The sequence below is a fragment of the Scylla paramamosain genome, unplaced genomic scaffold, assembly GCF_035594125.1.
Source record: "Scylla paramamosain isolate STU-SP2022 unplaced genomic scaffold, ASM3559412v1 Contig38, whole genome shotgun sequence".
Classification (NCBI taxonomy): Eukaryota; Metazoa; Arthropoda; class Malacostraca; order Decapoda; family Portunidae; genus Scylla; species Scylla paramamosain.
This window is the reverse complement of record NW_026973703.1, coordinates 627,501-648,460: the sequence shown is the minus strand read 5'-3', so window position 1 is coordinate 648,460 and position 20,960 is coordinate 627,501. Positions and strand designations below refer to the sequence as shown.

At 42.6% G+C, this 20,960-nt stretch overlaps 2 protein-coding genes across 2 annotated transcripts in view; one reads left to right on the top strand and one right to left on the bottom strand.

Moving 5' to 3' along the window:
* Positions 1 to 1,858, top strand: part of LOC135097969 (GTP-binding protein 10-like) — a 115,978-nt gene extending 114,120 nt beyond the window's left edge. The window contains exon 9 of the mRNA XM_064000121.1: positions 1,014 to 1,858. The gene's annotated coding sequence lies outside the window, so the exon portion shown is untranslated. The remainder of the gene's footprint in view (positions 1 to 1,013) is intronic.
* A 461-nt stretch (positions 1,859 to 2,319) lies between these two features.
* Positions 2,320 to 20,960, bottom strand: part of LOC135097965 (cytosolic Fe-S cluster assembly factor nubp1-like) — a 22,534-nt gene continuing 3,893 nt past the window's right edge. The window contains 9 exon segments of the mRNA XM_064000104.1: positions 2,320 to 2,492; positions 4,633 to 4,789; positions 4,791 to 4,820; positions 5,032 to 5,142; positions 5,853 to 5,890; positions 6,304 to 6,394; positions 7,212 to 7,313; positions 9,519 to 9,652; positions 20,168 to 20,305. Coding sequence (XP_063856174.1) covers positions 2,449 to 2,492; positions 4,633 to 4,789; positions 4,791 to 4,820; positions 5,032 to 5,142; positions 5,853 to 5,890; positions 6,304 to 6,394; positions 7,212 to 7,313; positions 9,519 to 9,652; positions 20,168 to 20,305 — 845 coding nt within the window. The 3' untranslated portion in view covers positions 2,320 to 2,448.

Genomic DNA, 20,960 nt, shown 5'->3' with positions numbered 1-20,960 from the left:
ACTTGTGTTTTGGCATGCCTGCCGTGAACATTGTGATTATCACACACTGGCAAGTCACCCAAGTCAGGTGCCTTCCCAGCTGTTGGAGAGGAGCTAGACCTGGATCTCCTTTACCCCATTCCACCTCTAGTAAATTGCATGCCTTCTTATTTAGCCTGCCTCTTTTTACTTTACTTTCAGGATGGTTATAAAGATGATAATGATTGGAGAGAAAAGACACCATCTCGCCTTGCACCAAACATGCACTGGCTGGAAGGAAATATTGGAGCAAGACTGTAAAGGAGGGATTTTTCTGCATAACAGTATGTGCTCTGTTGTCCAATTACATTTCACCTCATGTCCCATTGTCTGGATGCCCAAAGAAAGAGTGCATCTGTTAGACAGGTTTATAAGACGTGAGGTTGTCAAGAATTCCTGGATCACAGACACAAGGTAGAATTTGGAAAGCATGTGCTGTCATGAGTAGTGCAACAATCCCCATTTTACATAGACTTTTATGCTCAAATATTTCCTTCCAGCCAACCCATGCCTGGTGCAAGGCAAGATTTTGTCTTTTCCTCTCAAACAACTCTTTCCAACCATTCTGAAAGTTGAAATAGGAAGTGGCAGACTTAATTAATTTATGAAGGCATGTGATTTAGAGATGGAGTAAGGTAAGGGCTCCCAGGTCAAACAGCTGGGAAGGCACCTGACCTTCATATCAGTGACATGATATAGCCTGATGTCCAAGAAACTTACACCTTTCTGTGGTTACTGTAACTTCATTCTTGTCAAAAAAAATAAATAAATAAAGAAAGAAAAAAATAATAATAATAATGCAGTTTCTGAGGTTGGAATAGATTAATTGTATTTTAATTAATTTAAATGGGAAAACTTGTTTTGGTTTGTGAACTGAGGTTTCTACTGTACATAGATCCCAACAAAGTTCAGAATCCCCTGAATCCCTCCTCTCTACTCTATAGCAGCTCCTTGTCTCCTTGTCTATGAAATGACCAGTATTTGATATGTTCCAGCACTGCAAGAAGAGCCTGCCTAAGCCGCCAATACTCCCTGCTGACAGATTTGACCGCAACAGACAGTGCAGAGGCAACTTTAGGCATCAAGACTACAGGAAGGAAGGAGGCTGCAGGGATCAAGGGGAGTACAGAGGTCATGGGAATTATAGGGATCGTGGGAATTACAGGGATCACAGGAGGGAATATTCTGACCACAGGCAAGGGAGGTTTGTCAGTGACCACAGAGATCATGATGACAGCAGAAGGGATAGCGAGAAGAGGAAGTACAGGTCTGAGAAGGAGAGTGATGAGTATGGAAGAAGGAATTACCAGTCCAGCAAATACTACAATGGGTGGGGGGGGGGGGTGTCATCCTGTTGAGTTTTGTGAATCCAGTGGCTGGTATATTTATCTTTCATCAGGGACTTCACGCAAGCTTCCACGCCATTAATTCTTTGACCATTACCAAAGGTTACTGACATTTAATTTACATTTAAATGCCTGCCTGCCTGTCTGTTCATATCTTTCTCTCACAACGTACTCACCATTCACTTGTGAACATTTAGAGTTTTAGGAAATATTTTTGAGCAAGTTCCTTCATCACAAGGCAACCATCTACTAAAAAGAAAGAAAAATGGAATATATGTTGGCATTTCCTTGATTGCTTTTGGTGTTAGTGTGTGACTTTCCAGAGTGACAATACAAGTGTTATCCCCACTACAAGTCATGCACTATATATATAACATCACTGAGTATCTTTTCTCTCATTTTCATATAAATGTTTGTAACATTTTCATATAAATGTATGCTAACTTTTATGTGGACTTGCTGTAAGATTTTTTAAAAGTAAAGTATTTTTCCAATTTACGATTATATACTAAAAACCTCCAAGAAAAGTATTTTTCCAATTCACGATTATATACTAAACCTTCACCTCCAAGATAAGATGTGATGGTTCATAACGTGCACAGGAATGGCATCCAACAAAGTAATTGTTGCCAAAGCCTCCAGTAATCCAGAACCTTAAGAAAGTTGCAACCCCCACTTTAGTCTGAAATTTTTATACTGTATGTCTGCATAATTATCAAGTTCATCCCCATGCAGCCTCAGCACACCAAGGCAAGGAGATACCGTGAAGGATTAGACCAAACATTAACACAGGTAAATCTTTAGACTTACACTAAATCTTAAGATGGCAAGGCAACAACTACTTTTTGTTGGATACTGTTGTAATATGTAGTTTTTATTCTCACCCAAACTTTCTGGCATAAATTAAAGATGAATGATGTATAAGGCTGCCACAATTTGTAAAGAAAATACTGACTGATGTTAATAATATGGATTTAAGAAGTAAATGTAAAATAAACCTCTGCATGAATGACAAGACTTTTCTGTAGAATGTGTTGGTTAGTGTGGTGATGACTGCTGCTGCTGCTGCTGCTACCGCTGCAGGTCAAGTGGCTTCTTGGGACTGTGCATCACAGTACTCCTTGATTTCTGAAATAAACATTGAATCATTACTATAGTGTTTAGTGCATCCACTGAAATTCCATCTACTTATGCATCAGTCTGACATTCTCCAAGAGAGGCAGCCAAGACATCTATGTAACGCTTGCTGGGAAAAGTAAGATGTAAAGGGAGCAGGTATCCATTTATTAATTCTTCAAATCTTTTGTTCATTTCTTGTTCCTAAATAAATATCAGCTTGGCAATGGAGAAGTAATGAAAGTGAAAAGTGTTAAAAGGAAAGGGTAACATACATATCTATTCTACATTCATAATCACAGATTTCAAACAAGAGTTCACTGCTTCACCTGCACAAAAAGTAATACAGGTGAGTAGGAGGGAAGACCAGCGAGACTTAGTGATAAAACATGGCCTTGTGCTGATTATTCAGGAAGAGACCAGAGATTAGCACACAAGAAATTAACCAAAAGGACAAAGAATATATGATTACATGAGCAGGGAAAATGGAGGATGGTGATGTGCAACAATGAAGGGAAAAAAAAAAACACATGTTTAGAAAGATGTATCATCTCTTCAACATTTCAAACCACTTCTATTTTACATTGCTCCTCTATTTACACTTTATCTCATTTTCCTTGACATTGTTTATGGTTCTTGTGACTGCCTGCCTCATTCTGATGTGAAATCCTACCATCAGGGTCAAGTCTGCAGCCATTCTACTTCATTGAGTCTGGAGTCTGGACTCTGTCTGGTATAAATACCACCTCAAAAGTGCCTGCTATCTCCTCTGTGAACAAGCCAGCAGTATGGTGTTGGGAAGTCCCACTGTAGGCAGTGCCTGGCTGAGGACTTAAGGCAGCATCACACAAGGCAAATTTCTGCAAGCATGCTGCCTGTTTTACTGGTGAGACCAGCGACACAGCAAGTTTGGCATCGACAGGGACTGGGCTGTTATGTTGACATCTTGTAATAAATCTTTTGCTCTATTTGGCAGCTCATATAGGCTGTGCAGCACTGCCTCCACAAGCCGTGGCTGCACCCTGCTGGCCATGGTCAGTCACTCTGGGCCCCAGGGTTGAGGTGGCAACAGCGCAAGTAGGTCCTACAGCCAACATGGTGCCCAGATCCACTATAGCTCAATTAATGTGTCGAGCTTTCACACTCCAGCAAAACTTAGTGCGGGTCTCCATCACAACACATTGTTTATCTCCCCAGCTGCAGTTGTCAAATAAGCACTGTAAGTAATTTCACAAGCACACACTGGCACATATACTTCATTTTTATAAGTTTTATAGTTGACAGTTTTACTCAAAGTACCACAATATATTTTTATTTAACATGTACAGCTTGTAGTACAGTGGTCATTTAATTTCAAATACTCCCAGCAAGTCTGGTATCACAGCCATATGCCATTCTTCCTGACAGCTCAGTTTGCCCAGCTGGCAGCAAAAATGGGCAGCATACTGGGGGAAATTTGCCCTGTGTGACACTGCCTTTAGTGTGATTAGCTGCACATACTAATATGATGCCAACCCCTACATGCTTAATGTGGGATAAGCTGGCTACAAGATTAGCCAGTCAAGATGTTTGCATGAACTAAATTCATATAATATTCTCCACAATTGTGCAAACAATTGGCACAGCATGAATGAGAGACCACTGACACGGAACACTGATTAGATTGAGTGGAGAGCATATGTAAATAGAAAATGGGACACGAGCCTGTAGGACTCTGTCTGTGGCTTGTCTGCACCTGATCTGCTCAGCTGAATGTCTCAGGCACAGGGGGCAGGGGAGGGAATGGGCTGTCATGGTGTGGTGAGGGGCAAACAAGAGGCGGTGGTGTCAGGCTCTTGTGCTGACAAACTTGAGTAAGCCTTTGCAAATGTCCCTTGTGTTGGGGTAGGAGGAGGGATCCATCCTCTCCCCATTAGAGACTCAGGCACCAAGGTGAATTTGAAATTAACCTTAGGCAATGTTTTTGTGCAGTGTGTGTGTGTGTGTGTGTGTGTGTGTGTGTACACACACACACACACACACACACACACACACACACACACACACACACACACACACACACACAGTCTTTACTACCTCCTTTGTGGGGGTGGTGGCCTGGAACAAAGATTGAATTCCAGATAAAGAATCTTCCATTTAAAACAACACTTACTATTTGCAATGTCTTTGTATGCCTGAGTGACAGCAGCATCTGGCTCTTGTGTTGGAATGTTGGTGCCTTCATCACACGCCTGGGCCACCCGGGGGTCCAGCGGCAGCTGGCCAAGCAGTGGCATCTCAGTATCCTCTGCCAGCTGGGGGTCACATCCCAGTAGTGGCAGGGAAGACGGCCGTCTTGGTCTGAAATTCATGGTGCATCAAGATAAGACAAGCCTGACATGTCGCCATCAATCTTGTCCCTTTACACAACACACATGAATTCCCACCTAGCCAAGAGGTGGTCTTGGTTGCAAGGAGTCTATGATTGCTGCTGGATCCCAGCTACATCACCACCACTCTTTGCTGCTGACACACAAATGAACAGGTGAGAGGCACCACACATCTCACTCACCTTACACTTGGGGCACACAAAGGTGGTCATGTCCTCCACCAGGCCAATGATGGGAATGTTCACTTTCCTGCAGAATGTGATTTCCTTCCTCACATCCAGCAGAGCCACTTCCTGGTGAGGGAAACAAGTCACATGAAGGGAAGGTACAACTCCGCCTTCCTAACCAGAGAAACTGACATTAACGCCAGAGTCAGAGTCAAGCACTACTTTGTGCATATGAACTGAGTATGTGGACTGCTATCATTGTAGACAGAAAGGGGAACTGCATCAAGCTCAAAGATGAAGGAATTGTGTCAAGCTTGAGCTCAGCCCCAACACAGATGACCAGCATGTGGAGAGAACACTGCATGCTTTTATGAAAGTCAACTAACATTTATGCTTACTTTTAAAATTCCCACATGATAATGATGGAGGTCTTTAAGTGGTATAAGGAAAATCACAAGTGTGAAAGAAAATCCTGAAAGTCAGTAATGAGGACAGGTCAAGAAACAACAGGCTCAAACCCAATAAAGTTAGATTTGAAAGAGAGATACAAAGAAATTGGTTATCAAGTAGTGATAGATGAAAGAAACAGGCTTAGTAAAAAGGTTATTAGTGCTGAGTCATTAAGGACAAGTAAAGACAAATTTCTGGATGAGGAGGATAGATGGAAATGGAAGGGTATATTTCATACAGGGACTGCCATGTGTGGGCTTCTTGTAGCTTCCCTCATCTCATGTTGTTATATTCTAAGCAATCCCACATCAAACACTACTAATTCTTCCCTCACACTTTCTCCACTGTACTCATTTCAAACCTCACATCAATATATTCAGTCTTACATCCACAGCTACATGCTTAAACACTACCTCATCAATCACTTCAACATTAAAAACTACATTACTCTCCTGTCACCCAACATCCTTATACTCTTACATTTCTTAAAGTAAACAAGATACATGAAATAAAAGAAATTAAAAAAACCTCACGATGATAATTTTTGATTCCACATAAAACTCAACGGTTTGACAAAATCAGCAACGCTTCTCCTTTGACCATTTCCCTGGAGTGAGTGCAGGGTTGGTGTCATGTACAAGTCTCCTCCAGTTAACCATTTCTGTCCCTTTCATGTTCCTCTGTGCCTCCTATCCTTTGCTGTTCTACCACAATCTCATCCCTCCATCTCATTCTGTCTTCCCCTCAGTGGCTTTTTCCAGGCTCCTTTAATTGGCTTCTGGTCTCCTCTTCTTACAAAACCAAAGACACTAGAGGTAACCTATTTCTACTACTTACCATCTTTCTTGGGTCCCTTCCAGATGACAGCGTCGTCTGCACTGTTGAGCAGGAACCCAACGGACATGACAGCCAGATTGTCAGACACATACTGAAAGGGTACACTGTCTTGTCATATAAAGGATTTATCTGAAGTGTCTGTCATATACAAATGATCTATCTAAAGAGTACCTGTTATATACAAATGATTTAGTTGAAGAGTGTGTGCCAACAAATTATTTATGTGAAGTATTTATCCATCATATACAAATAATTATCTGAATCAAATAAAAAATAAATACAAATAAATAAAAAAATACATGAAAACAGAAAGCAGTTTCTTCCCAGAGTAACAAGGTAGGTAATACTTAATGTGAAGGATAATTAAGAAGAAAAAAAAAATTTTTTAATTACTGTAACTCTGTGTGGGCTGAAGTACAAGAATGCTTAAAATGATCTAGCATGAGACAGCATTTCTGGTGCACAACTACAGGGAAAAATAACGGGAGCATTTTGTTCACACCACAGAATACTATTGGGAAAACTCTAACCTGGTTTAAGAAATTTATAAAAAGGGGAAAAAAAAAAGGAAACAGCATTTCTTGTTCACAACTACAGGGAAATAACAGGAGCATTTGTTTACACCACGGTGTACTATTGGGAAAACTCTAACCTGGTTTAAGAAATTTATAAGAAGGGAAAAAAAGGAAAAAGGAAAACTGGGAAACTATTTTGACATGATGGAAGTGTTAAATCTTCAAGTAAAAAAAATAAAATAAAATAAATAAATAAAAAATAAATAAATAAAAAGGACTGACACACACACACACACACACTTTTACACTATTACCATTGAGGCTTATCCCAGGTTAAGAGATTTTCCTCAACAGTACAAAACCTAACATAGGAACCTGGAAGTTGCCACCTACCACAGGGGACCAGCCAGCACCTGAAGAGTGGACCTTCTCCTCTGCTGTCCCCAACACCCGCGGCTGAGACGGCCCACAGATGTCAATGTCAAGGAACCCCACCTGCCAGGGAGACAATGGAGGGGCAATGTTACCACAGGAAGGATGACCAGGAAGACTGAACAACTGACACGATCCTTATACAGGGTGTCCTTGAGTTACACTTGTCCACTTGTTGAGTGACGTGCAGGATGTATTGTTAGTATGAAGCTGTTGACAAGTAAGATCATTGTATTTAATGCATTGGGAAGAATAATAATGCAATGTGGCAAAGGTATGGCTATATTGGAAGTGAGTGAGCCATAAGTAGCTGCATTTTCTATTGTACTTTTGTTAAGGTGATCTGTTTTCTGTTTCATCAGATGAAAAGCAATGAGACAAGCAGCAGCACTGGCTGTGCTTCAGTGCAGTTTTGCCAGTGTTACTGCAGTTCAAGAACATTTGTGGGTGACATTACAACAGTGGTGAGCTCTGTTCCGGGGCTGCATCATAAACATTATTTTGGCATGTCAGAACCATCCTAAGTAGGCAGTGAACCACTTCCTTCCTCAGTCTATTGCCACATGATGAAGCATGCCTTCACTACACTCACCAGTTCACTAATTCTTTGTATTGTTTTTATCTTTTATTTCATTTAGAAAAAGACTGTTTGGTGCAGTATGTGTGTGTGGTGTACTATAAAAAGTAAGTGAGCATATTGGAGGGCATGCTGCTACCCCCACTGTAAGTGTGCTACTGGAAAAAAAAAAAAAAAAAAAAAAAAAAAAAAAAAAAAAAAAAAAAAAATATATATATATATATATATATATATATATATATATATATATATATATATATATATATATATATATATATATATATATATATATATATATATATATATAATTTAAAAAATGAGCAAAGCAAAATGCACGTAATTATGAAATGGGTGAAGTGAAGATTGCCATGAACTGAGGACTCCCTGTGTTGGCCCATATTAAGGAACCCTGGTCTCACCACTACTACTTTCCAAGGCCACAAAGATGATAAGCTGGGTTCTCAAGAGTGGTTTTCCTATTAGTAGATTTGTTAATCTGTCACTTGAACCATAAAGACACACTTAAAAACCTGTATCACTCCAAGCAGAGCTCTTGGAAAGTAGTGGGGCACACAAATATTTAAGAATATAGTTCATGAGTCAAGGTCAACTCACTTCACTGCTAACTAACTGTTTCATTTAGTTTTTTTTTTGGTATTTTTTATTTATTTTATTTTTTTTTTTTAACTAACTTACCACTTGTAATAAATTTTAATGCTTTATTTTTACAGTCAATGAATATTTATTTTTTTGAATAGTTTTCTAGTTTTACTTTTTATGTCAGTCACTTACAATGTCTAAACTACATTTTATACAGATGTATTCTTATTTACATACAAACATGTGTTCAGTGTTTGATGCACAGCCATGCAACACTCAATAAAAAGTTCTCTCTCAATCTGTCATGATGCTCAGTACAGTGGGCAGCTAACCTCACTGATACCAGAGAGCATCACTGCACTGCTCACTAAGCAAAGGAGGGCTGCGTTCAGACCTGTCCTGTCCCACAAGAGGCTCTGACCAAAGGAGAAGAAGAGAGAGAGAGAGAGAGAGAGAGAGAGAGAGAGAGAGAGAGAGAGAGAGAGAGAGAGAGAGAGAGAGAGAGAGAGAGAGAGAGAGAGAGAGAGAGAGAGAGAGAGAGAGAGAGAGAGAGAGAGAGAGAGAGAGAGAGAGAGAGAGAGAGACTAAAGGTGCCAGTCCCTAAAAGGAACAAAAATATCCAAAATCAAGTGGAGAGATCTCTTCAACCCTCTCTCTTGAGAGATTTCAAGTCACAGGCAAGAGGGAATGCAGCAGCAAGCAGGAGTTTGAGTTTACAATTAACAGTTACTACAGTATATCCATGGGTTACTGCATTTCATCACTTTCACCATCCTACATTTCAATTCCTCTCTTACAAAGCACAGCAAATCTTTGATACACTAATTCTTCTCGCTGTCCACTCTGCTCACACCACAGGCATCCCTTCAGTAACTCATTTCTACTGTTTCAATCCTACTTCAATAACTTTTCATCTATATTCAATAAAATAAATAAATAATAGCAACCACTCTGCACTAAATAAATTTCAAAACTAACACCAGCTCACATCCTGATCACTCAACTAATCAGCACTAAACATGAGACACCGTCAGTGTGACACAAACAACAGTGAGTGGAAGGGTGACATGGAGTGTGGCAGTGCAGCTCACCTCCTTGGAGTCATCGAGGGCCAAGGTAAGGCCCAGCATGGCACTCACAGTGGACTTGCCCAAGCCTCCCTTGCCAGACAGCACCAGCACCTTGTTCTTGACGGATGCCAGGCGCTCCCTCACCACCACCAGGTCTGTGCACCATATGCCATCATTATGATTTTTTATTTTTACTTTCATTTTATTTATTTATTTTTCTATACAAGAGGGGCACTGGCCAAGGGCAACAAAAAGAGCAAAGGAGAAAGTCTATTGATGTGTCAGTCCCAAAAGAAGTGTCAAAAATGTCATCCAATATTGGAGGATGTGTCATGAAGCCTCCCTCTTGAAAGAGCTCAAGTCATAGGAAAGAGTAAATACAGAAGCAGGGAGTTCCTGATTTTACCAGAGAAAGTGATTAATTATTTAGAATACTAGTTAACTCTTACATTAGAGAGGTGGACAGAATAGGGGTGAGAGAAAGAAGAAAGTCTAGTGCTGCGAGGCCATGGGAGGAGGGGAGGCATACAGTTAGCAAGATCAGAAGAGCAGTCAGTGTGAAAAATGTGGTAGAGGATAGCAAGAGATGCAATAATGTGCCAATGAGAGAGAGGCTGAAGACAGTCAGTTAGGGGTGAGTAGTTGATAAGATGAAATGCTTTTGACACTAAACAAAAATTAGCAACTGTTGTGTATTGAAGCATCTCACTCATGTTATCAATAAGGTGTACTGAAGCATTTCATCAGATGTATCAGTGAAGCGTTTCACCAAAGGGGTTCAGAACCTCCTGGCCAGACACGAACCTTACACAGGGGAGTGAATACCTTTGTAGGCAAGACTTGAGTGGGAGTAAAAACAGTGAGCACTTACTCTCTTCCACCTCACACAGTCCCTCCACACTAAAGCAACCAAGGCATAGTACATTTCATGGCTATAAATCAAATAAAAACTAATATACATACTAGTTAAGCTTGCAATAAAACCTGTGCAAAGACCAAGCATAAGATATCACAGGAAATCATTGCCAAACACAGCTTTTTTTCATCCAAGTCTCTTAGTACTGGTATAACAAGAAGCAATGGATGCGATACAGTGTCTTGTAGGACAGCCTGAGGATAGGTAAAAAGAGTGGTTTGGTGCCCCAGGAGTGTTGCATGAACATGTCTGATACACCCAGTGAGCCAACTTACTTATGGCATACACAAAGATATGAAATAAAAAGTTTGTCCAGCAATCCAGCCGTCTATAAGTGTGTGATGCCCACTCCTAAAAACTTCCCCCACAGGACAAGAATGGCAGTGTCCATTGATTCCTGTCCTTGAATGCTCTAATCCTCACCTTATCTCCCCTCCCACACTCCAGCAAGACAGAGCTCTCCACAGCAAGGCTTCCATACATCAAGTCCACAGGCTGACTCATACCAGGTACAGCATCAGGACTCACTTCAAAACTTTCTACACTAAGCAAGGCTCACCATTTTCTACAGTAGGCAAGGTTTCAACAACAAAATTCAAATCATAAAACATCCAGACAGAGGAGAGCCACAGGAAGGTGAAAGTAAAGCATAAAGAAGTATGTGTGAGTGAGACAGTTGCCAGTGAGGACAGAAGCCTTCAAACAGCCTTGAGGGAGTGACTGGGTGGAGGGAGGTGGAGACTCTTCTGCCGTGGCTGCCCCTCCTGCAGGATGCGCTTATGATGCAGTTAACTTTAAGTGAATGCAGGAACAGAAATACACTAGAGAGGAAAAAAAGAGATGACAAAGACTGAGAAACAAATGGAACACAAACCATAAAGAGAAATGAAAAGAAAAAATACAAGAGTAAAATAAGAAACAAACAAAAGAAAGGAGAAATATATTAGCAGGACAGAGGCACCAGTACAGGACACACACTGCACATAACAAAGCTGCCATTACAGATTACACCCAACATTACACTCAACATGGGCAGCTGAGTTCCTGGAAACTAGACACACTAATCTTATAACACTTCCACCAATCAAACCCAACTCAGCCATCACTCATAAGAACAAAAGAACACAAGGGAAACGGCAGGAAGCCATCAGGCCTACAAGTGGGAGTCCCTGTACGAAACATACCTACCTATTTCCACCATTCTCATCAAAAAATTTGTCTAATCTTTTAAAACTTGCTATTTGATTCATCCACTACTCTATCTAATAACCAATTTCTTCCTATCACTTTTCACTGATCATTCTCATCTATACATTTGTCTAATCTTGTTTCATAGCTCCCTAATGACTCAGCACTAACAACCTGGTTACAGATTCTATTCCATCTGTTCACCACTCTATTGAGAACCTCTTTCTTCCTCACTGTTTAAAAGCTTAAAGCAGCATTAAAGTACACAATTCTTTGCCTCAAGCCCCAGGTGTGTGTGTGTGTGTGGTTGTGGTTGTGTGTGTGTGTGTGTGTGTGTGTGTGTGTGTGTGTGTGTGTGTGTGTGTGTGTGTGTGTGTGTGTGTGTGTGTGTGTGTGTGTTGTTGAGGGTCTGGCCAAGGGTAACAGAAACTAAAGGCGTCAGATCCTGAAGGAGACAGTGAAAGCAGTCCAAAATTACCTGGAGAAATGTTTTGAAGCTTCACTCCCTCTCAAAGAAGTTAAAGTCACAGACAGGAGTAAATACAGAAGTAGGCAGGGAGTTCCAGAATTTACCAGTGAAGCTTGCCAGTGTGAGTCCAAAGTGAGGCAGAGGACATGTTCACTGCTGTACAACTTTTCCACTGGTCATCTACACAACTTTTTAAACAATTTCTTGAATAATTGTGTAGCTTAAAAACAATATAACGTGCTATTCTTTGTCTACTTTCTGTGCATCCAGTAAGCAGTTTTCTCGTGCTCTGAATGTTAACAAGGGACAATCACTACATTGGAAGTGTTCCCAACATAGCACCAGTCACTATGTTACTGGGTACACCCTGAAAAGTTTTGTTCATGATACAACACAAATTTGCAACTTCATAATCAACTTTGAAAGCCTACACGGTAATAATGCAATTAAAAAAGTAAGTGAGGGAAGGAATAACTTCCTACCATTACCAAAAAGATCAAGCTACTGTTCACTTTCAACCAGTGACAACAGTGTGGACAACATGAAGGATATCAAGAATATCAAGCCAGGTAAACTCTGGAACTCCCTACCTGCTTCTGTATTTCCTCTTTTGACTTGAATTATTTCAAAATGGATGATCCTTTTTTGAGTGTACTCTATAAGGACTAGCACCTTGAGTGAGCCTTTCTATAACTTTTGCTGCCCTATGCCAGTGCCCCTCTTACATGAAAGAAAAAAAATCAGGGAAAAGTAATCTGCATCATAAAGGCAATCCTTGAGTGTGATGACTGCTGAGGCTCCATCAGGGCAAAGCAGAGACCAGTGGTGGGAAAGTTCATGTTGAGGCCAAGTAAGCATGGCACACTCTCGTATCTCACTCCTGGTGGCATGACTCTGGCCTCTGGCACAAATAAACAATCTTTCTGACTAGCAGATGTCCACTAGGGGATGACGGGACTAAGAGAATGAATGATGTGTCTATGAATGTGCGTTGCTTTGTCAGGGACATCCCATGTGGAATTGCTGGTTTGGTATATAGATAAAAATAGGCAGATGTATTAAATGTATGTTAAGACAAATGTTGGGTCTTGGTGTGAATGTGTGGGGCCAGCTGTACTATGACTTAGCTCCTGGTGTAGTAGGCTGGTCCATGAGACTGTCCCTCTCCACCAGGGGAAGATAGCTCAAAGAGTGTGAATGATGTGTGTTTGTGAATGTGTGGTGCTTTGTCTGTGCCAACCCGTGTCACTGCTGGCCTGCTAAATGTATGCAGAGATAGATATTTATTCTTAACATATGGCCATACATACTTCCCCCCGTCAGTGTTAGTACTCACATTCTTGGCAAAGGTTCCTAGGATGTCCTCAATGTCTCTCTTGAACTTCCTCTCCATGTCCCTCATGAACTACTCCATCTGGGAGAATGGTGTCACACACGTGACTACTCTACCACGGAACCAGGTGCCTACCTCTCAACCTGTGGCGCTGCCACGTGTATAGCTTGAGGCATACTGGATACGTGACCTCTAGCAGGCTACCAAGCCGATAACGAGGGGTGGAGTTCCATCGAGCTTCAGTCTCCTCCAAGGGTCGCTACAGCTCTGAGGTCGCCTTGGCATACGCTGGGAGCCTCATGTACACTCGAGAGCAGTGGTAAGAGTTACACCAGTGTTACACACCCACACACACACACAAACACATTTATATTTATTTTCTATTATGTATATGTAAAGGTGTTTATTTTTGTAATTTGTATCTATATGCATTTACTAACTTGGCTTAAGTTATTAACTGAACCAGTCTTTTAAGTTATTCAGTCCAGTTCAGATTGCCACTCCTTGTTACTTACTTTTACTTACTTAAATAATCTTCAATTTTGTATTGTTACTTAATTTAAGGGTTAACTTTAAGATATTAAATAGCAGTTAAAATTTCTCCTTTTCTCTTTTCTTTTAACCCTTCCATTGTTAGTGTGAGCAACACCCCTTCATGGTCCATCCCCTACAGTTCAGTGTATGCTCACACGTAACAATTGGGGGCCCGTCCGGGATATTACACATGTTTACACATACATATAACTACACTAGTTCCTTTCCTGCTCTCGAGTGTATATGAAGTTGTGCTTATTTCTTTGTTGGTGAATTTTTGCGTTTTTCTGCTTTAAAAGTACGCGAGGTACCGGCGTCTAGTCATAAAGGCGTTAAAAACCTAACAATTGATTTCCTCAGTGTTGCTTTAGTGTTGGTTCGATTCCCCTAGTAGTGACCTTCACCCCAAACTCCGAGACTCCTTAAAACTTGGGAACTTGCGTTCCACTCTTTGCTTGAAAGCAGCGAATACGGCAAGCCATTACAAGTGCTTAAGTGTTAGTTCTATGGTAGTCATTTTGGGGCAGTGATTATCGCTACACTTTTTCGATTCGTTGCCTCTTCAGAAGCACAGTTAAGGCGTTGCTAACCTTGACTCAACTAGACTCAAAAACGAGTCTCTGTCGATGCACGCGGGTCAACTCATTTCCCTCCGACTCGTGGTTTCGAACCTGTCGTTCACGCGGGTCCTTCCGACTCGTGGTGGCGAACCTAGGTCTTGGATCAGGTTTCAGTGTAGGGCTCAGACACACTTGATTTGGTTCAATTGACCTCACGCTCATTAATCATGTCGCATGAGTTAAACTTGGACGCATTTTGCAGTAATCCTTCTGTGGCGGAGCTACAAACTGCCAAAGTGACAAAGAATGATTTAAAGTACATAGCCCGACAGTTTGATCTCTCATATCCATCTGACATTCGGAAGGAAGAACTCCGAACTCAAATCCTAGTTCACCTTGGAGGTGAAGCCACTAGTGCTGCTTCACAGCACGACGCCAGTTTAATGCTCGAACTCGAAAAGCTGAAACTAATGGCAGCAAGAGAAAGAGAGAGAGAAGAGAGAGAACTAAGGCGAGAAGAACTAGCTTTTCAAAAAGAAAAAGCGGAAAGAGATCTGGCATATGTAAAAGAAAAGGAGGAAAAAGAAAGAGAGGAGAGAGAAAAAGAAAGAGAGGAGAGAGAAAAAGAAAGAATCCACGAGACCCAACTCGCACAATTAAAATCTCGATCAACCACCACAGCTGACCTCAAACAAAAGTTAACTAAATATCTCTCACTACTCCCTCAGTTCTCTGACAAAGACCCCGAAACTTTCTTTGGACAGTTCGAGGACACAGCAGTACATTTTGAACTGCCCCGAGAAGACTGGCCTTGGCTTCTTAAACCCAAACTCAGCCAAAAGGCTTTAACTATTTTGAACGGCCTCGAAAACAACACGGATTACGACTGTGTCAAACAGGGCATCCTAGCGGCGTACTCCATTACCACAGAAGGATACCGTCAGTCTTTTCGAAAAATGTTCAAAACTCCGCAACAAACCTATCTAGAGTTTGCCTCAGAGAAACTGAGGGCTCTCAAGCGTTGGCTTAAGTCAGCCGCGATAACCACGTACGACGAATTAGTAAATCTCTTAGCCTTAGAAGAATTCATGCGTAAGCTCCCTTACTCAGTAATATTACACATCACCAACAAAGAAGAAACAGATCTTCTCAAAGCCGCTCAGTTAGCGGACCTTTTCTCCCTGGTGAATTGCAAGGCAACCTCAGACAAGCTGACCGAGACTCCTAGTGGTAAGATAAACTCGGGTAACTCAGGGGTTGGTAAAATGACCGGCAATAGTACTCGACCACCTCTATTTTGTGCATTTTGTAAACAGCCGGGGCACCTCATAAAGAACTGTCCTAATCCCAAGTGCAAGGTAGCTCAAACATATCCTGCCAAGCCAGTTGCTTCCATACAAGCTCTTCCCTCCTTCCCTGTACCTAAAGACTTATTTGAGCCTTTCAGGTCTGTAGGCACCATCAGCATTGATAACAAGGATCACCCAGTTAAGATTGTCAGAGACACCTGTTCAGCTCAGTCCCTAGTGCTGAAGTCAGCAGTCCCTGGTATTGAACAGTGTTACACAGGTGAAAAGGTATATTTAAAAGACTTCCATGACCCCTTCCCCATTGCATTAGCTAAAGTACATCTTGATAGCCCACTAGTAAGAGGTGAAGTGATAATAGGAGTTAGTGAAGAACCAGCCTTACCCATCCCTAATGCTCAACTACTCCTCGCTAATGACCTAGCTGGCAGTAAGGTGACTCCCCCTTTGGTAATTAGTGACACAATGCTGATGGATAACCCCACTGTATAGTTAGAAGAGCAACAACCAGGCTTATTCCCTGTTTGTGCCACTACTCGTGCACAAGCAAGGAAATCTGATCAGTCTTTCTCACTTCCAAAGAAGAGCCCATCCCCACTTGAACTCAATCAAATATTTTCTGAAAAACTTCTCACTGAGGCTCAACAGGAAGACACTACTTTGACTCAATTTCATGACAAGGTTATCCCTCCAGATCAAATTACTCATTACCCTGCCTTTTACAAACAGGATGGAGTTCTCATGAGAGTGTTCCGGCCCTCTAAGGTCCCAGATGATGCTGCTTGGGCAGAAGCCCACCAGGTGGTTGTGCCTACCATACTCAGACATTCCATACTAGAGATCGCTCATGAAAGTTTTGCTGGTCACTTGGGCATCAAGAAGACATGTGAGAAGATCCTCGCTGACTTTTACTGGCCAGGATTAAGGGAGGATGTGAAGAATTATGTCAGTACTTGTCATCTCTGCCAGATAGCGGGTAAACCTAACGTAACTATCCCACTCTATCCTCTCCAACCTATTGCTGTTCCCTCAGAACCATTTCATAAAATAATAATTGACATTGTGGGGCCTCTTCCAAAAACCAAGAAAGGTAATGAATATATCCTAACAATTCTTGACCCAGCAACTAGGTATCCCGAAGCCTTTCCGATACGTAAAATCAACACCAACACTATTGTGTCCAAGCTAAACCACTTCTTTACTACCTTCGGGATTCCTCAAACCATTCAGAGTGACCGAGGAACTAATTTCACTAGCGTTCTCTTCACAGAGGTGTCAAAAGAGCTTGGTATCGCACAAACCTTGTCTTCTGCCTATCACCCACAGTCACAGGGCGCTCTAGAAAGATTTCATCAGACACTGAAAGGACTTCTACGCAAATTCTGTCACGAGCAGGAGAGCAAATGGGATGACGCACTCCCCTACATGCTTTTTGCCATCAGGGAAGCACCTAACGAGAGTACAGGAGTTTCCCCATTCGAGCTCCTGTTCGGTAGGAAAGTGCGGGGACCATTAAGGATTATTAAAGACAAATTGTTAGATTCCACTACCCACAAACTTGTCTCTGTAACTAAATACTTGAACAACCTTAAAGCCACACTCACTAAAGTTCGCACCTTTGCTGATAACAACTTACACAAATCTCAAAACACCATGAAGAAACACTTTGATCAGAAGGCCAGAGTTAGAGTATTTGATAGAGGTGATCAAGTCCTTGCATTCATACCCACACCTAAACACCCATTACAAGTAAAGTATCATGGTCCCTATGAGGTAGTGGAAAAGGTAGGAGATAACAACTACATCATAAACACTCCAGACCGCCGAAAGGCAACACAGTTAATACACGTTAATCTCCTAAAAATGTATAAATGTAGAACCCCTGTGACTGGCGCCCAACCAACCCCTAGAGTAGCTTCCTGTGGTATCATTGAACCCCAGGAGGCTGACTCAGAGTTAAAACCTGCCTCTGTGTGTTCATTGATGTATGATAAATGTATTACCACTGAGATTGACACAAACACCATACATCCCAAGGACACGCAAAACAACACCTAGATTATCCAACACTTAGATGGTCAGCTCCGTCATCTTTCATCCTCTCGAGCACTGGATATCTCAAGATTGATCTCTCAGTATGACGTGTTCGGTGACCATCCTAAAATCTGTAATGTCCTCCGCCATGATGTGAAGGTGCTTCCAGGGACCTTCCCTATCAAGCAGTCTCCCTACAGAGTCAACCCCCGGAAACGAGAACAGATGCAGAAGGAGGTCCAGTACTTATTAGAGCAGGGCTTGGCTATACCCAGCAGCTCCCCATGGGCATCACCCTGCCTCCTAGTACCCAAGGAGGACGGACAACTGCGATTCTGCACGGATTACCGACGGGTCAACGCCGTCACCATTCCTGACGCCTATCCTCTGCCTCGGGTAGACGACCTGATAGATGAAGTAGGTCAAGCCAAATTTGTTACTAAGCTGGACCTATTAAAAGGGTATTATCAAATAGCCCTTACTGAAAGAGCTCAGATAGTCTCTGCCTTCATCACCCCTATTGGACTTTTCCAGTATGAAGTAGCCCCATTTGGCATGAGGAATTGCCCCGCTACTTTCCAGAGGGCAATGAACAAGGTAATGCAGGGATTAAAAGGAGTGCTGGTTTACTTAGATGATATTCTTATTTTTTCACATGACTGGGATGACCACCTGTACCAGATCCAGAATGTGCTCAGCCGTCTGCAGGAAGCGAACCTCACCGTGAAGCTGGCGAAGTCTACGTTCGGAGCTGCCACCGTCTCCTACCTAGGACATCAGATTGGACAAGGCTCCGTCCGGCCCAAGACCGCTAACGTCGACGCAGTACTGAAGTACCCAACTCCCACTACTCGACGCGAGCTCCGCCGCTTCCTGGGCATGGCGGGGTTCTACCGGCGTTTCTGTCCAAACTTCGCAGACGCAGCTGGGCCACTTACTAGACTAACTAGTGGGAATGTGGCGTACGAATGGACCCCTGCCTGCCAACATGCCTTCAATCAACTTAAGAACTTGCTTGCTCGGGAACCGGTTTTGCGTGCGGCCGACTTCAGTAAACCCTTCATCATACATACTGACGCCAGTGATCACGCTTCGGGTGCCGCCCTCCTGCAAGAATCTGACGGAATCTTTCACCCAGTCGCCTACCACTCCGAGAAGTTCAACATCCATCAGAAGAATTACAGCACTATCGAGAAAGAACTTTTAGCCATTATCTCTGCCATCAAGAAGTTTGAGTACTATCTTCAGTCCAACACCCAGCCACTCCAAATCTACACTGACCACAACCCTTTGACTTTTCTCAACAGGAACCGCTTCACTAACCAACGTCTGCTACGGTAGTCTCTACAGCTCCAGCCTTACCACATTGAAATGCACCATATTAAGGGACTGGACAACTGCCTTGCTGACACTTTGTCTCGCCTTCCCACTACGCCTCGCATCACTACCCGTCGCGACCCTGAGGACCCTAGGATCCTGTTGCCGGGGATGCAGTCGTGCCTTGTGAACCAGTCGATGGAGGCAGCCGAGGGCCGAGCACTGCCAGAAGAACCATCTACCGGGCCCCAGACTACACACGTTCTGGTGGAATCAACCTTCACGGGACAGGAACCACCTCACTTCTCTAATGACGCAGAGTCATTCCTTCTGCGTCATCCTAAGAAGGGGGGAATGTCACACACGTGACTACTCTACCACGGAACCAGGTGCCTGCCTCTCAACCCGTGGCGCTGCCACATGTATAGCTTGAGGCATACTGGATACGTGACCTCTAGCAGGCTACCAAGCCGATAACGAGGGGTGGAGTTCCATCGAGCTTCAGTCTCCTCCAAGGGTCGCTACAGCTCTGAGGTCGCCTTGGCATACGCTGGGAGCCTCATGTACACTCGAGAGCGGTGGTAAGAGTTACACCAGTGTTACACACCCACACACACACACACACACACACAAACACATTTATATTTATTTTCTATTATGTATATGTAAAGGTGTTTATTTTTGTAATTTGTATCTATATGCATTTACTAACTTGGCTTAAGTTATTAACTGAACCAGTCTTTTAAGTTATTCAGTCCAGTTCAGATTGCCACTCCTTGTTACTTACTTTTACTTACTTAAATAATCTTCAATTTTGTATTGTTACTTAATTTAAGGGTTAACTTTAAGATATTAAATAGCACTTAAAATGTCTCCTTTTCTCTTTTCTTCTTTTAACCCTTCCATTGTTAGTGTGAGCAACACCCCTTCATGGTCCATCCCCTAGAGTTCAGTGTATGCTCACATGTAACAATGGCTCCCGCCAAAAGGGGCCACGGTGGATCAGCCTCACCTGGCTCGGGTGAACCATGGGAAGCACCAAGGCCCTCCTGCTGCCGGGCTGGGTCGGTACCGCCCTCACCTGGGGAGCTGCTCGCCCCACCATGAGGAAAGACACCATGGCTGCTGCTGCTGCTGCTGCTGCTGCTGCCTGCCGATGGGGAGGACAGCTGTTACGGTTACATTATACTGCCACACCTCTGGGAAGATGCTCCTTACCTAAACATTACAAGAGCACACAACTTTTTTGGTCTAAAGGGTAACTTTTCTTGTTCCCTACTTGAAAGAAAGGAAGTTGGTTGGTTGGATGTATCTACTGGTACACAAGCTCACCAACCCACAACTCTACCCAGTCACCAACACGTTTAACATGCCTACGAAAGATACAATTGTACAACTTGAAAAAAATGAAATAAAATAAGCAAGAATAACACTAGGGCCTCATCCTAGGAATCATCTATGTCTATGAAGAGTTATCTTCGATAAAAGGCAAGTCAAGGATGAGTTCCTTTGCAATGATGCAGAGATCTAGGCAGAGGTGAATCAAGGATACAGAGTTCCCTTAACTGCCATGACGCAATCAGGGCTGAGGTGGATCAAGGATGAAGAGTTCCCTTGCAGTGACGCAGAGATCAAGGACTAAAAGAAATCACGGTAATTCTTAAGAAATACACCTCCACACATATCTTATTAATCTTTTCCCCTCTCTCTCAACAAGCTTGGGGGCATGTGGGGAATCGGGGGTTTTGGGGGGGACATAAAAGACCGATAAATGGACTTTGAAAATCTAGGGAAATTTCCCTAGA